General features: G+C 34.7%; 1 protein-coding gene across 3 annotated transcripts; it reads left to right on the top strand.

The window, feature by feature from the left end:
- Positions 1-233: 233 nt before the first annotated feature.
- On the top strand, positions 234-13,732 carry LOC132703347 (telomere-associated protein RIF1-like). Of its 3 annotated transcripts, XM_060672535.1 has the most exons (14): positions 234-274; positions 659-1,025; positions 1,130-1,543; positions 1,597-1,897; positions 1,957-2,126; positions 2,183-2,290; positions 2,392-2,537; positions 2,595-2,835; positions 2,927-3,116; positions 3,666-6,503; positions 7,757-8,135; positions 9,067-9,298; positions 10,890-11,465; positions 12,948-13,732. In XM_060672535.1, the coding sequence occupies exons 2-14, from the start codon at positions 666-668 to the stop codon at positions 13,632-13,634; spliced, it is 6,642 nt and encodes a 2,213-aa protein (XP_060528518.1). In that variant the 5' UTR covers positions 234-274; positions 659-665; the 3' UTR covers positions 13,635-13,732. The 3 variants fall into 3 exon arrangements, with proteins under 3 accessions (XP_060528518.1, XP_060528517.1, XP_060528519.1); XM_060672534.1 differs by lacking the exon at positions 234-274 and having other exon boundaries at positions 535-1,025; XM_060672536.1 differs by lacking the exons at positions 234-274; positions 12,948-13,732 and adding an exon at positions 12,009-12,919 and having other exon boundaries at positions 535-1,025.
- Positions 13,733-16,725: the final 2,993 nt, after the last annotated feature.

The following is a 16,725-nucleotide window of genomic DNA, read 5'->3' on the forward strand; positions in this document are numbered from 1 at the left end:
AGTTGTTTGGCAGTGCCGAACTAGAACGTAATATGACTCTATCTCAGGAACCAACTTCTTAATTTTCATGTAAAACGTTTCTTAAAACTAGTTGTTCCCTTTGCGGTGCCATCTTTACTTAAACTAGGGAACTAAATAGTCGAATCAAGCATAGTTAGATGGCGCGCATGCGGTAGTGATGCCATCTCTCGTACACAACATAAAAATTATCTTTCAAAACTGATAAAGCAAAGTAAGCATAATCCTGTTGCAATCGAAAGGTAGTATGTGCTCGGTAAATACATTTTTGCTTATAGCTTAGCCATTTAATTCAAACGTGTAAAACTCTAAAATATATCATTTATAGTGTCAAAACTTAAAAAACTGCTCAAAAAAGAATTGCTTCGTGTCTACCACCAAAAAAATACTTTTTAGAAATTAATTCAGGAATACGTGTAAAATTTGCCTTTTAAAAAAAGACAGTTGATTATAAACTGACATATCCCCTTGGTATCTTTGCCCAACAGGGTTACTAAAGAAGTAGATGAGGAAGAAACGACGAGGTTATATACATTATTTTGCCGTTCCCGCTCGTTTTTAATAAATAACATTCACGAATAGATGTGAAATTTTAACCCTGTTTTCAGTAAGCTGGTGACATTTGTCAAAAATTTTCCAGATGCGAAATGGATAGCCCAACAGAAAACGCATCTAAACAAATACCAACGATGGATAAGGTGGATGCAGAGGTAAATTTGATGGAGTATAAAAGACAAATGCGCACAGTAAAGACTAACCTAGCGCTGAAAGCCGAGAGATTGCTAAAGACTTCCTCACTAAAGCAACTGGAAGTTTTTATTAACTCCAACGCCTATGATGTCCACAATGAAGTTCTTTCTATAATCAATAATGTCAACATTGAATTGTGGGTTAAGCTGCATGTAATCAATTTGGTTTCGGCCTATCTACGGACAATTATTTGTAATTATGACTTGGATTCTTTAGCTGCTGTGTATTTAGTATGGAAAGACTATGATAGAGATAAGGTAGGCAGGATTATTAACTGCTACTTAAATCTAACTAACAAGTTTGTAGTTTGATGCGAATATGACAATGTATTCAAGACGTTAACCATTCTGTTTTGTTGCAGTTTTTGAAAATGCTTCACCAAACATGCCATGAAGAAAATAATACAATTTGTAAAACATTTTTCTTAGTGCATTTAGTACCAGCAATAATGCAACCATCCCCTACCGACTATGACAAAAAGGGCTTACTTATTGATCTTGCCTTTATGTTTGTGCCTTGCTACCCAGTAACTTGTTGGACAGAAGAGGAATATGAAATTTTTTTGGCAAATATAAACAAATATATAAAAAATATTTCGGATTTAAGGGATGCCAATTATGCACACTGGCATAGGCTGTGGATGTTTTTAGTCAGAGTATTTGGTAAAAAATTGCACCACTCCATGTCACTGGTCAATCGATTGTTGCGTGTAGTAGAAAGTGCATTTAGAAATTCTTCCTGTGAACAGAGATTGAAAGGTTATGATTGCTGGAAGGTAGGATTTGGTAAAGTGACTTAGCTGCCAGTGTGATATGTAATTCATTTTAGGAGTTGATAGACAATGCAAGTCTGGATAAGAAGCATTTGAGCAGCTCCAAGCAATTACGTTTACTCCTAACCCCATTGAAAGCCAAGTTTTCAAAGCAAGAATCTGTGATAATGAAAAGGTTTGAGGTTTTTGGTTATTTGCTGGAAAAACTTCAATCAGACAGTACATTGATATTAAAGGAGTTATTAGAGTTTTGTTTTGGTGATGTTAGTGAGCATGTTGACCCCACTAAAGTTGGTCACAGCAAAAGTGTTCCACAACTTCGGATTGAGAGTGCAAAACTTTTACTTGCTATTATAGGTTAGAATGTTTATTCTTTTTTTTACGTAGCTCATGGGTACAAGCATTGAGTATTTTAGGTCATGCACATAATGAAGTTGAACATTGTTTATCTACTGATGGAGAGATAAGATTAAATCGTCCCGTAGTAAATACTGAAAACTTTTATAAGTATTATTGCTATGTTATTAAATCTGTAGATGAGTGCTGTAAACTTCTCAGAGATGTTGAGTTAGAACATCGGATCAGTGTAAGTAAAAAGGACCTAAACAATTTTTAAAATAATTAGTTATTCCCAATGAATAGGTGTTGCAGTGTTTTTGGCAATCAACACTGAACTTAATATTCAAATCAAGCGGTAACAGACTGGATTCCTTAAATCTTTTAAACAATATTATTGAAGAAAATTTAATGGTATGTCAGATATCAGTTTGTATTTTAGTTATAGTGTTCTTGTTTGAACATTCACGAGATAATTGTTTTTGAAATGCAGAGATTGTGACTTTATTTTTAAGGACAACAATCCATACTCCAAGAGCCTTGTATGCCTGATGTTTAAAGCCGCGATGAACATTGAGAAAAATTTAATCCAAGACTTTGTCATAAAAAATTTAAACTCTTTGCTGAAGGTCATATTTTCTGTACCTTTAAGGGACCATAGGTATTTATATTTGTAATATATTTTGATAAAATATTCTTACTCTATATGAACTTCAAGTTATTATGCATCTGTGCTGAAGTTTTGTGATATGATTTTCACCATAAATGAACTAGAGGAGAAGTCGAAAATTAGAAGCCATATATTTCGTTGTTTTACCGATTTCAAAACCATTGAATGCAATGTTTATTTTGTTGCGGAAATTTGGATCCGTTTAGCGAGCGAGTTGGACGATCGCCCAAAGGAAAAGCTGGATTTTTTGCTGTGGCCTGCACTTTACCTTCAACATCTGCAGGGTTACGTGAGTATATTCATTATTTTCGACAAAAGCTATAAGTTGAATCGACAAAAAATTATCAATTAATTTAATTATTAATTAATTGTATTTATAGGAGAACCTCGGCATCAAGGTTGTGGAAAATTATGGAGTTCTAATAACAAAATATGTACAGAAATTTGAGGAAATCAGGATCGCCCTGTTTAAGGGCTACAAGAAACTGCTAAGAAACAACCCTCTGCTTTCGGGTAACATTTTAAAGCTTGTGGAGCTTTTTCCGACAAACTTTGAAGACCTGGAAGGCAGTGAGTTAACTTTCATTTTACTCTTGTCCATTAATTAATGACAACTAATATTTATACATTTATAAAAGGATGAAATTCTCTGACATTTCATTTAATTTTTCAAAGAAACTTCGATTCATGCTGCGTAGGTCGACCTTTAGAGCTTACCTGAAACTGGTTCGCTTTCTACTCTGTATCTGCTTGATATTGTTTGAAGGGGGGCGGAGGTACAGGAGGAGCATAAATATTGTCTCGAATGATTGATTCCCATATTGATAACAAATCATGTATTTTTCGTTTGTAGAAGAATTTTTTATTCCCAAGAATCTATAGAAATTTATAAGCAACTTAACAATCTTAACCGCGACTCAGGTCGGAGACTATGTTTATGCCCCTCCTTTAGCTTCCTCCCGTTAAACAATATATATCAGCAGGTACAAACTAGAATGCGAATCAGTTTCCGTTAAGCTCTGAAGAAGCCAACAGGATGATTGGCGAAACGTTAGCAAGTTCGACTCAACAACAACCAGAAGTTTTGTTAATAGTATAACTGTTTTTGGTGTTTTCCAGCCACGGTCATGTTCGACATTTTTTCGCAAATTCTTCAAGTTCCCTCGTTTATTCAGGGCAAGGAGCAGAAAACAATCATCGAATGTTACCTAAAAGCGTTCCTCGACCAGAAAAGTGGGTTTTCAACGCTGGCTCATCCCAAAAGCATTGAAAGTCTTTGCCGTTGCCTAAGGCACCTTTTCGAAAATCAACAGTACGACTGTTTAAATAACCTGGAACGTTTTGTGGAAGTTGCTCCAGACCCTATAAAGGAATCAATCCTAAAGCTTTTGTCAGTTCCATTGACAGATATGCTGAAAAAAGAGACGGATTTAGCGAAAATTTCCCAAATCGATAGGTTAATTCGAACTTTGCAAGATACAAAAATTGCGGAACCTAAAGAGGAAACGGAGATACCTCTCGCTATTGGCGGCAGATCAGCGAAAATCGCCAAACTGGCCAAAAATATCCCCAAGAGTCCCATGAAACGGTTGGATTCGTCGCCGCTCCGTTTATTTGGCAGGGATGTTGATAATTTTTCGTCGGTAAATCTCAAGGGCAGCCAACTAAAGAATGTTACTCCCACAAAAAAAGGCACAGGAAGTTCTACTCCGAATAAAATGTCCAAGCCGTCGCTGATGGATGAGAGTTCCAGCAAATTCGTTTCAATCAAATCGGAAGTGAAAATCGTGCTCGAAAATTTGACAGAACACCAAAAGGAATCGTTGAAAAAGAGACGCGAAGATATTCCCGCTCTTTATGAAGATCTTTCTCAAAGTCAGAGTCGGAGTTTGAATTCTGTTATTCATTTGGATGAAAATCAAGACGATTTCAAACAGCCACAGCGTTTGTCCAAAGATCATGACGATAACACGGCGTCAAAGAAAGATGGTGCAGAGCGAAAACTTTTGGAAGAACTGCCAAATATACCAGCTTCGTCCCCTAATGAAGATGACAAAAAAAAGCAGCTAGCCAAAGAAAAAATGCGACTGGAGTTGAAGAAACTTGAGTTAAATATTGTGGGAGCTGAAGAATTCCTCTCGCCATCCACAAAGAGGAAAAGGAAGAAAAAAATTTTTCTTAGGAAAAGTCCAAGAGATTCTTCGAAAAAGAAAGAAAAGTCGACGCCCGATATAACAAGTAAGAAAACAAGCGGCCACTCTTCCCTAAAAAATAAATCAGTAGAACGAGATGATGTTACGCCTAAAGAGACAAAAAATATTGTTGAGCCGAGTCAAAGAGATGCAAAGAAAAATGAAAGCACAGAATCGAAACAGAAGGAAAAGTCCACGCCAGATATACCCAGTAAGGAAACAAGCGGCTGCTCTTCCCTAAAAAATAAATTAGTAGAACGGGATGACGTTACGCCTAAGGAGGAAAAAAATATTGTTGAGAAGAGTCAAAGAGATGCAAAGAAAAATGAAAGTAGCACAGAGTCGAAAAAGAAAGAAAAGTCGACGCCAGATATAACCAGTAAGGAAACAAGCGGCCGCTTTTCCCTAAAAAATAAATTAGTAGAACGTGATGATGTTACGCCTAAAGAGAAAAAAAATATTGTTGAGAAGAGTCAAAGAGATTCAAAGATAAATGAAAGTAGCACAGAATCGAAAAAGAAAGAAAAGTCGACGCCAGATATAACCAGTAAGAAAACAAGCGGCTGCTCTTCCCTAAAAAATAAATTAGTTGAACGGGATGACGTTACGCCTAAGGAGGAAAAAAATATTGTTGAGAAGAGTAAAAGAGATGCAAAGAAAAATGAAAGTAGCACAGAATCCAAAAAGAAAGAAAAGTCGACGCCAGATATAACCAGTAAGGAAACAAGCGGCCGCTTTTCCCTAAAAAATAAATTAGTAGAACGGGATGATGTTACGCCTAAAGAGAAAAAAATTATTGTTGAGAAGAGTCAAAGAGATTCAAAGAAAAATGGAAGTAGCACAGAATCGAAAAAGAAAGAAAAGTCGACGTCAGATATAACCAGTAAGAAAACAAGCAGCCGCTCTTCCCTAAAAAATGAATTAGTAGAACGGGATGATGTTACGCCTAAAGAGGAAAAAATTATTGTTGCGAAGAGTCAAAGAGATTCAAAGATCAATGAAAGTAGCACAGAATCGAAAAAGTCGACGCCGGATATAACCAGTAAGAAAACAAGCGGCTGCTCTTCCCTAAAAAATAAATTAGTTGAACGGGATGAGGTTACGCCTAAAGAGGGAACTAAAAAGAGGAAACGAACAAGTCCCAAGACAGAATCTGAGGATTTTATAGAGAGTTCTCAAGAAACTACTCTTAATAATTCAATAAAGGCAAAGTCGTTCATCAAGAGGTTAGACAGAGAAGGTAGAAGCTCCCTAGATCAAACGTTAGTAAAAAGCTCCGCCAAAGAAAATTCGCCAAGCCAAACCCAATCCTTGTTTTCACAGAATTTGGAAGCAGAACCAAAGAATATAGAAAATATTGCGAAAATTGAAGAAACGGAGAATCAAAACACAGAACAGTTGAATGAGAATGTGAAAAATAGTACGCAGAGTCAAGATACTCAGACACAGGAAACTGAGACTTATGAACCAGACGCTGCATATGATACTCAACCCAAGCTTGATGTTCCAAAGAAGACGGAGCTTACGAAGGAGCAGAAGGTCGTCTCTATGATGGATACTGCTTCGCTGACGTTTTCAAAATCAGATGAGCCCATCGAGGACCCAAAATTGAACCCGTATTGGGAGAGAGAAAATGTAATGGAAATAATATTGGGTAATCTCTCTCCAAGCAAAACCAAAAACAATGATTCGGAATTAACCGAGAAAGTCGTAGAAGGTGCCAAAGTAGTCGAAGAGAATGAGACCGCCTCGCCTGTTGGAAGTGGTATGTGTAAAATGTTCCTCTCGTATAAATTACTCAAATTTTTGCTTGTTTTAAGAATGCATGCAAAATTAAACCTCAAGAAAGTATTACCGTTTCGAAAAAACCTAATCCAAATAAAGTGTTACCAAAAATATAAAAACTTTTTTACAAATCAATCACTTATATTTTTTCAATTTTTTTTATTTGCTTATGTTCGAAAAGTGTTAGTTTTTTCTGGTGTTTGAGAAATTGCAGTGGCGTGCAGGTATTTATATAATGGGTCCTGTTTTGTCCGTTCTGGAAAAAAAAGTTGGTAATATCCTGCCCTCAAAAGTTCGGTTAGTGACGTCGAGACGAACAATTCCGAAACTTGAATCGAATCGAAGGACGTGGAGCATCTTTTATATTTAGCGTTCAGAAAAGACAATGGACCACTAGTAGCGGAGATTTTTATCTTGCGGACTTCTTCCAGTTTGACTTTTTCATTTACCGATATATATTCAAACTGAAATAATTTGCACGTTATTATTTGTTGATCAAAGAATATTTTCTTTTAATATTTGTATAGAATTAAATTACAAAATCAATCTTCCAAAAAAAAGCCTATAAAAAGTGACAAAATTCAAGATGTAACGTTTATAAAAATCGGTTGGTGAGAAAATTCCATTATATATTTTTTCAGTGGTATTATTTAAAAAAAAAGACAAATATTTTTTTCTTGTGAAATGAAAAAAATTATTTTTTTTCTTCAATTTTTATTAATTTATTAATTATTTGTTTTGCGTCATGTCATACAATTAAATGATAACATCGAATTTCCAATTAAAAAAAGTTGTTTAAAAGCTAATGAATACCAGCATGAAATAATTCTATATACACAAGATTGTCGCCGTCAAAAATAGTAAAAATATTGAAATGATTTCACAGAGTACCCAGTAACACATAGAACCAATATAAAACGATATTTTATTACTATTAACGTGTATGATACAGTAAATCAATTCTAATTACTACCCGTCTCACTCTAAAGAAAATTTGCTTCGCATAATCCACGTTGGCTGCGTTTCAAGTTGGAAAATTGGAAATTGTAAAATTTGTACGTCAAAGTTAAACACAGTGTGACTCAAAAAATTTGGTCTCCTAGATAGTGGGCGCACCTTTTATAAATCGCCTGCACATGACAACACTGATGTTCCGCCTCAGTTTTAGGGATAATTTTCTCCAGACACAGACCTATAAGCAGTCTTTTAAAAAAATGTTGGTGTTGATTTCAGGCCGCGACGCTCTGCCCTCATCGCCCGTAACAGGCGACACTCCAAACAAAACTTCCGAACTATTAAATAGCACCTCGGATATTTCACCGATAACGTCAAAATCTGGTTCCGATGACGAAAATGATACCGTCAAACCGTTCGTTCCGGTTGCATTGAAATTCGATGATCTTGTCGATACTTCCGGTTCGCAGTCGCCCGTAAAAGGAGACGACGTCTGCGCAGTATCGGAAATGGCGTCGGAAAAAAATATCCAGTGCGCGAAAGGTAGATCGGTGGACATTTTGGCGATCGACGACGACAAAGTGGTGAATAACATTTCCATCAGATCGTCAAAATTTTTCAGTATGGTTAAGAGTGGTTCACCCATGCCTCCTCACAGGTAAATAAAGTTTTATAAAGCCATTCGCCTCTTGTGGTTGATAATAGTAGTAATAATAGTGTTTATTAAGATTACATGGGTTTAAAGCCATTTGAACTTAACCCATATCTACACATTTCAAATTAAAAGTAAGCATGAAGTTATAACATTACACTTAATTTTTATATTTTTGTTATTTTGCATTTCACAAAACTTTTCATCCTTTTGGCTTCTTCAAAGCTTAATTGAACAGTTTCAGAGCTTAACTTTCTACTAACAAACTAACCAAGTAAGTTTGATTTGAGATCGTGATCTTGGTGTGAGTGTGGCTGAGTGTCTCAAATTTTAAACAGCATACGAAGTTGTCAATAAACATTTTTTTTTATGTTAAAACAATTTCATTTCATGAATTAAGTAAGCAAGTTAGAAATAAAGCGACGAGAAGTATTCTGAATTTTCTGTACAGAGGTCATAGTGTCTAAACAGGCTAGTACACCATCATGCACACACATGCGTGACATCATCTAAAAACTTTATCAATATATAGACCCATTTTTTTAACTCTACTAACGTCACAATTTGCAAAGGTACACTAAAGCTATTTACATTTATCTTAATTCAAAAAAAAAAAAGAAAGAATGTGTGCGAAACACTCTTCCTATATTTAGGTGCATAGAAGAAACCAGCCGTTCTAGTCATTACCACCCTAGCATTAAAGGATAATTTTCACAACAGTTTTGAACAGTCTGTTCTGTTATTAACAATACTGTGCAAAAAAAATGCCACTCTATATTATTCGCCTAACAGATAATTTCAAAATATGATAGAAGTCAAAGCTTGCTTCATACGATACACTTATTACATTGTGGTTATGAATAAAGTTAATGAGAAAATTAAACTTATTGTCCACATATAATTTTAACTCCATTTTATCGACGTCGTGTTTGATAAGGTTCATTAATAAAAGAAAATCGAGCACGCATATGTCACCCTCGGCCCTGAGGATCCGGAAGTTGATGTCGGGTAGGAAACCGAAAGCGGCCACTCTGTCTACAAGCAATATGGATAAGCAAGATCTTCTTACGTTTACTAGGGAGGTACCGAGTCCATCGGCAACACCAAGGTCCAGTATTTTGAAGAGGAAGCATTCGGACGTCGACGATGGGTTTTCGCCCTGTCCCAAGGTAAGGGGCGGATGTAGCTACTAGATATGTAGAGGGATCGGCTATTCCGAAAATATAGACCGGTGTTATCCTTGCGCTCTGTTCGGTCGGAATATGTCATCATCAACAACAAGAACTGCAAATGATAATAAATAGACATAAATTGAATTTGAATTGAATCAAAACAAACCAAACTCAAACAAAATGGTCTTTGTGGCGTTAAAATAAACAATTCACCAAATACAATTGAAAATAAATAATATTTCAATAAAACACCACTAAATACTCAGGACTTATAATCATAAACTAATTTAAATTATCTCATTGATATCTTTGGTGTATATAATGCAGTATAATTTTTTAAAAAACGACAACCTTTACAAAATAAAAGTTTAAAAGTTCTAAAATTAAATTAACTTCAAATCATTACGAATGTAATGCCAGAAGACATAGCAATATCCATATGACATCGATTAAGAGTAATTAAAAAAAATAAAGTGTAAGACCTAGAACTGAAGCCACACTTCTAAAAATGAAAAAAACAAACAAAATACGATTAAATATTTATTTAAAGAAAATTAAAAAGACTTTATAATATTAATATTTAATTTGTTTATGTAAATGGCATAAGAGTGGTGTGAATTTGAAGGGCATTTTATTTGACAAACTCCAAAACCAGCTTCTTCGCTGAACATTACGTCGCTATCTGCAATTTGCGTATTCTTGCAAAAAATGCAAATTTGATGTTGGATAAAAAGCAAAACAGCGATACAGCTGCTGAAGATTTTTAGTCAGCTGCCTTAACTGACAGGCCAAGACAAAGTCTATTTGAACGTCCATTATTATTATTATTTCGGATTATGTGTCAAATAAAATGCATTTATCATATATGGGTACCACTTTTTTACGATTTTATGCCCTCAATTCGCACAGTGGACGAATTCTTCCCTTTCTTAGTTAGCAGTTAATCAAAAAAAGTATATTTTAAAGCAAAACAATGGGCGTTTGTAGTCAGTAGATTTTGAACCTATGTTAAATGTTACATTTTACCATTGAATTAGAAACCAATAATAATCTCCCATTCTTAGATATTTTTATCAATAGAAAATCAGACCTAATCATTCTGTGTACAGATAACCTGCGCATACAGCCAAAAATTGGTAATCAACTTTCTTACTTACAGAGCTGTCAAATTGTATATATTGTGTATACTATTTTCAAAAACTTGAGGGGGTAGCATATTATAATACTCTTGACCACTTTTATATACCGGGCAAATCTGACTTTTGTTCTTGAATAAAGGGTGGGGTAGAAGCCGATCATTAGGGAGCTATCGCACTACAAATATGGCAGAAAAATAATATTTTTATTATATATCTTAAAAAGGATAATCGGTAGATTAAAATATTAAGTAAATGTTACTAATAGTAACACTTTCTGTATATATTTTTTAAATGAATAGAGAGGATTGAATTATACTACGCCTATCATTAATCTTTATCTTAACTAAATTTAAAGAAAAACTTATGCAATGACAAAAAAAGTATTTTTTTATTTTATGTCAAGTTTTATCTCATGGTAAGTCCGATACCGAGTTGTGATTTTTTTCCAGCGCAAACGGGTCAACTTTAGCGATCCATGCACGACTTCGAGCAAAGTGTTTTACAAAGAAGAGACAAACCTGGGCGAATTTTTCTTGTTGGAACCGCCTCTAGACATAGGCGTGTTCGATAGCGACGATACAAACGAAAACTTAACGGACACGGAAGTCTTGGAAACCGAGCAAAGTCTTCAAATAACCAACATGACGATTTTGAGGAATGATCGGCCGATATACCCCCAGTTGGAAGACTGCGACGAAGACGTGTCGGTTATCATGGGAAAAGTAACCAGTCCCATGTTTATAAATATGTTAACGAATAAACTGAAGAATAGTGGTATCAATACAATCGGGGACCTAGCTAGACAAAGCGAAGTGGAAGTGAACAGGTTCCCATTCAAAACGCCGATCGTTGCGAACGTTTTTAAAGCTTTGGACAATCACTTTGCCAAGTTTTGCAAAAGAGCCGGACAAGTTTGGAGACAAGAGTCGATCGAACGAAGCAGTGTCAACAATGGGGAAACGGTAGATGGGCAAGTATTACATGTTGAAGAGTTGAAGGACGTCTTGGAAAAAATGAAGACTAAGGTAAATCAAATGATTAAAGGAAGCGTCATTAATGGTTATTATTATACAGTTATGCAGAGTTACAAAATTTATTCTTAACTGCTCCTCCGCTGAGGTGATACCTATATTGGTGTCCGGTGTGTTTGGGTCTCAAGAACACTTGAGGAATAACGATAAATACGACTATAAAAGAAAATTATCTGTCTGTTAACACCTATGTGTCACTTGACCACATGAGTTTCTTGCCTTCACACATTTCCGGGATATTACCACACGTGTTGGGAGCAATCGGTTGTTTTCGGAGATTTTAGCAGCTTGAATTTTGACGTTTGTTAATTTTGACGGTCATATCAGTTAATGTATTCGTGTTGTTTTGCAAAAATGTACCCAAATACTAATGGTCATAGAAAAAGTATAGTGTGCAACACGTTCGATAAACTTTTTAAATCACTCATTTATTTATATTTATTATTAATTATTTATAATTTTCTTAAATAGTATACTCCTAAAGGAATTTCCTGGATGTCATAAGTTTTGCAGATGATACCGTAATGTATCTTACAGGAGATGACTGGAAAGAGCTTAAATTAATTGCTGAAGAAACAGAAAAGGCAGAGATCAGATCGACAGACAAAATCAAATACTTGGGGTGGGACCACCACGCCAGTAATGTTGTAAAAAACTTAAGGAACATCCTACATAAATTTAAATATTTAGCAAACTTCTTCAGCGAAAAACACTTAAGGACAATCTATTATGCCCTTGCACAGTCTCTAGACTAGTATGGCATTTTGACTTGGCGTGGCATTTTGGACGTTTGTCTTATGAAGACTCAAATTCTGCAGAACTACTTTTTAAAAATACTGCTTAAGAAGGATAGAATGTACCCATGTCCTTTGCTGTATGGCGAGGCAAACATTTTTGATGTTAGACTCTTATATTTTTTACAAATAATGTTATACACTTTTAAAAACAAACCTATTTTAAAATTTATAAATAAATAAAAATTATAAATTAATAAATATAAAACGTAAAACAAAAAACTTTTATTTTCCTATCGCAAAAATTATTCAACTATTTGCCGTCAGCCCAAAAGCAACTTCTAATTACTACTGATGGGATATACATCTTTAAAATAAAAATAAAATGCCGTTACCGCACTTGTCGCATAATATACTATAAGTCTCTCCGCTGCGCTACGCTCGTGCCAAATAAATAAATAAAAATAATAAATGTTCGTTTTTTACCACTTTTTTCTTTTTATTGCCTTTTACAACGTTTTTATTTCCGGGACACCCCTTTTTAAACACTGATAAAAAAAATAAAAAAAAATACTGATATTTTTCAAAAATTGTTTTTTTCATTGCACACTTTTTCTTATTTATTATTCAATGTTTGTTTTATTGTATAGATGTACTTTAATAGTAGTTTAGTAGTAATTTTAATTAAAAAAATGTAGCCATGTGTCTCTCTGATCGGAGGTGTTTGAAATTTTTATTTCAGAACATACCACAACAGGATATCTTCAAGGTCATGCTTTCATCGATGGGAGAGCAAAATCTCTTTTCTCTAATAAAATCCCATTGCAGTCCACGATTGGGCGACATTTTCGACAAAAAGATATTTCCCGATATCGTTAAAAATATAAGCGAAACCGATGGATTTGAAACCGTATTGGAAACGTCGACTAGACCTGCTGAATATCATGAACAATGCAACTCAGAGCTCGAAAGTTGCGTCGACAAAGAATCGTTAAGGGATTTGATTCAACGGAGTAGCATTGAGGATATTCAGGCCGCGCTTTCGGATTCCGTGAGCAACGGAGTTTTCCGAAAACAAGATTTGCTGGACACTTGTTTCCTACCATTTGTAACGTCAATCGGTATGAAACAATTCTTCGATCGACTCAGTACCGAGGAGTTGCAGGAAATCGTCCTAAACAGTCTGAACGGCGATAGCCTTGACGTTTTCTTCGATCGGCTGTTTGAAAACTTTCCGAAACATAAGCCCGGGGTTTTGAAAAAGTTTAGTACGAGAGAGTTGGCCGACGCTGTAGACGAGCAGTGCGAAGCGGAAGACTTGGCGGAGCTGTTTAGGCTTTTGGGCGGTAAGCTAGCCCGAAAGTGGCCCGCCAAAGCGTTGCTGGATCTGTCCATAGAGTTTCAGAGGCAAATACCCTTTAATGATTAGTCTATTTTTGTAAATATTTACCATTTTGATGGAAGACTGTTACTATACATTGTTTTTTATATAATTACACTTAATTACACGGAATTAATGTTCTTCCCTTTCACTCCCGCTCTTTTCAATGCATACTTATAAACGTAACAATACTAGAACTGTTTCGATCTGCAGCACATCTTGAACTACGAGAAAGAATCATATTTAAAACTTCATTATATATAAGGATACTCAAAAATGGTATTTCCCAAAGTGGGACCCACTCCCTACAAGGGAGCAATTTGATAATTAATGGGGTCAATTTCAGAATATACTCGATACGACTGACATCGGTGACAACAAGAAAAGTAAAATCACAACAAAATTGCTATAAATAATTATTGGGTATAATTTTGTTGGACGTTACCAACATATCAACTGGGTGATTAGGGGAATTCACCGTAGAGTGTGTCGTTTGCCGTGGGGAACCCCGGATGTTTTAAAACTCGCTAAACATCGCTGTTGTCAGCACCTAATCGGTTCAACTCAACTTCTGTAGCAGCGTTACCAACCCTACTGTTTTAACAGTAGATTTGCTGTTTTCACATTGATGACCATGTTTTCTGTTTCATTCCTATTTTCTACTGTTTTTCGAGTTCAACGCCACCTAATACACTACTATGCAAACATTTTTTGATAACCACTACGCAATAAAACGCAATGACAAACCATTACGTAATAAAACGCATTGATACTAGATGGCAGTATCTTCTTTATATTTTTATGCACGGGGAAATCCCTATTTACGAATAACAGCTACACGCCTATTGTATTGCGTAGCGTAGGTATTGTTTTATAGTGACACGTCACAACACCTTGAACAGTTTCTTTGAATTGCGGCGTCTATTTTGAAAAAATAATAATTACAAAGTTTTTGATAAAATCGCCTGGAAAAAGTCCTCCTAAGAAGAAAAATGTGAAATATGAACAGAAATTCGTAAATTCGTGGTTAAAAGATGATAGGTTCAAGAAAAGCACTAAAGGGGAGAATTATTTCTTTTGTTCTGCGTGTAATTGTGTCAGAAAATGTGGTAAACACGAACTGTTACAAAAACAACAAAAACTGACATCAATGTTTACCTCAGCTTCCAATTCACAAGATACGAAAATTGCAGCTAAAGCGGGCGAAGTAAAAATGGTCTGCTTTATTGCTGAGCATAATCTGTCTTTTAACATAGCATCTCATTTGAATAAATTGATTTGCGCTGTATGTCCAGATTCGAAAATTGCTGAACAATTATCTATAAGCCGCACAAAAGCTAGAGCTATTATTGTTAATGTAACTGGGCAGACAGCTGAAGAAAATATAATAGAGATGTTACAGAACAATTGCTTTTCATTACTTGTTGACGAAAGCACAGATAAATCTACGATAAAACATTTAGCGCTTGTCGCTAGAATAGTAAAATTAGATTTCAGCGTTGAAGATAGATTTCTTACTTTAATACCAATCGCAGATGGTACAGCAACAGCGTTGTATGGCAAAATAGTAGAATATTTTGTTGAAAAAAATATTCCTTACAAATCAAACATGATAGGCTTTGCTTCTGATGGCGCTAACGTTATGTTTGGAGATAAACATTCATTGGTCACTTTGTTTAAAAATGACATACCTCACCTTTTTACTATGAAGTGGATTTGTTATTCTCCGAAATTATATTTATTATACGACAAAATACTGACCGCATACACAACGATCTTGGAATGCTTTGTACAAGCTGAATATTTGAATCTCACTGAACAAGAAAAAAATGAAGCACAAAATATTTTAAACGCAAAAGAAACTAAAATATTAAACCTTGACTTCTCGAGTGAGCAGAAACATTTACCGATGCAACATATATACGTTAGTGGAATGGTGCCAAATTTGATCAGAAGAAAGAGAGAAATAGGAGAACTAGAGGAAGAACAGCTGAAAAATTTCTACTTAAAGTGTAAGGAGTTTTATATCGAGGCTGCAAAACAGATATTAAAAAGGTTTCCTTTTGACGACAAAGACCGTCAAGCATTAAAATGTCTGAAGATGCTAAATCCTGAAGCAATTCTAGATCCTGAAATTTACATTATTTCTTCCCAAAGATTTGTCCAAATAATATAACGGAACTGGATAGAGAATGGCGAAGGTTAAGAAATATCGATTTTTCTTTCGATCAAAACAAAACTCCCGATATTATCGACTTTTGGAAACATGTACAAGAATTAAGAAATGGAGACGAATCTCAAATCGAATCACCACATAGCAGCGCCACCGTGGAAAGGTTATTTTCTGCTATAAATATTATGAAAACCAAATTACGCAATAGAAAAGCACATGAAGAAATTCAACAAAAACATGTATGATTTTAAAAATAAAAATGAGTATGAAAATATTGAAGATGAGGCAATTGAAAATGAAACTGAAAAATAATTTTACTTTGATTTTTGTTTTATGTTGCTGTGATTATAAAATATATAAATTTATGTGAGTTCTAGTAACTAAGAAAGTTGTTTATTATTTAATTATAAGAGCAAAATTATGAAATCTGCCTTTTTTTCTTTACGTACCGCTTTCTACTGTTTTTTTTTGGGCGAGTTGTTTTTTAGTTTTTTGAGGTTGGCAACACTGTTCTGTAGTGTTTAATTATTCAGTTGGTGTCAATTTGAATGAGTGTCGAGTAGCTGATCGTTGATTTAATAAATTTGTTTGTATATATTATATACACATAATTGGTAAGTATTTGACTTTATATATATTTATATCAAGTGGAAATGCTAATGTTTTATATACATTTAAATAAATATGTTTTTTATTATTAATTCTTATTCATTCAAATTAATTAAGGCTAGTTATCAAATTTCTTTATTAATTGCAAAAACTTGAAAAAATCATACTATAGCAGAGAATTTGATAAAATCGTCAATACCAGCATTTCTTAAAACGTTTATGGAAAAAGGTGACAAAGATGTAAAAGCCACTCAGTAACAATACTATTAGCAGAAAAATAGACTAAATGAGCTAAGATATTGAAAGACAACTTGTTGAAAAGCTGAAAACAAAATTCTCAGTGCAAATGGATCAATG

Source organism: Cylas formicarius, unplaced genomic scaffold (genome assembly GCF_029955315.1).
Source record: "Cylas formicarius isolate icCylForm1 unplaced genomic scaffold, icCylForm1.1 PGA_scaffold_6__28_contigs__length_40554024, whole genome shotgun sequence".
Lineage (NCBI taxonomy): Eukaryota > Metazoa > Arthropoda > Insecta > Coleoptera > Brentidae > Cylas > Cylas formicarius.

Bases quoted from the DNA above. Each gene is read 5' to 3' on its own strand.
- LOC132703347 (XM_060672535.1), top strand. From the start codon at position 666: ATGGATAGCCCAACAGAAAACGCATCTAAACAAATACCAACGATGGAT. The intron at 2,127-2,182 runs GTAAGTAAAAAG...CCCAATGAATAG, and splicing joins AGTTAGAACATCGGATCAGT to GTGTTGCAGTGTTTTTGGCA. The intron at 2,291-2,391 runs GTATGTCAGATA...TTTATTTTTAAG, and splicing joins TTATTGAAGAAAATTTAATG to GACAACAATCCATACTCCAA.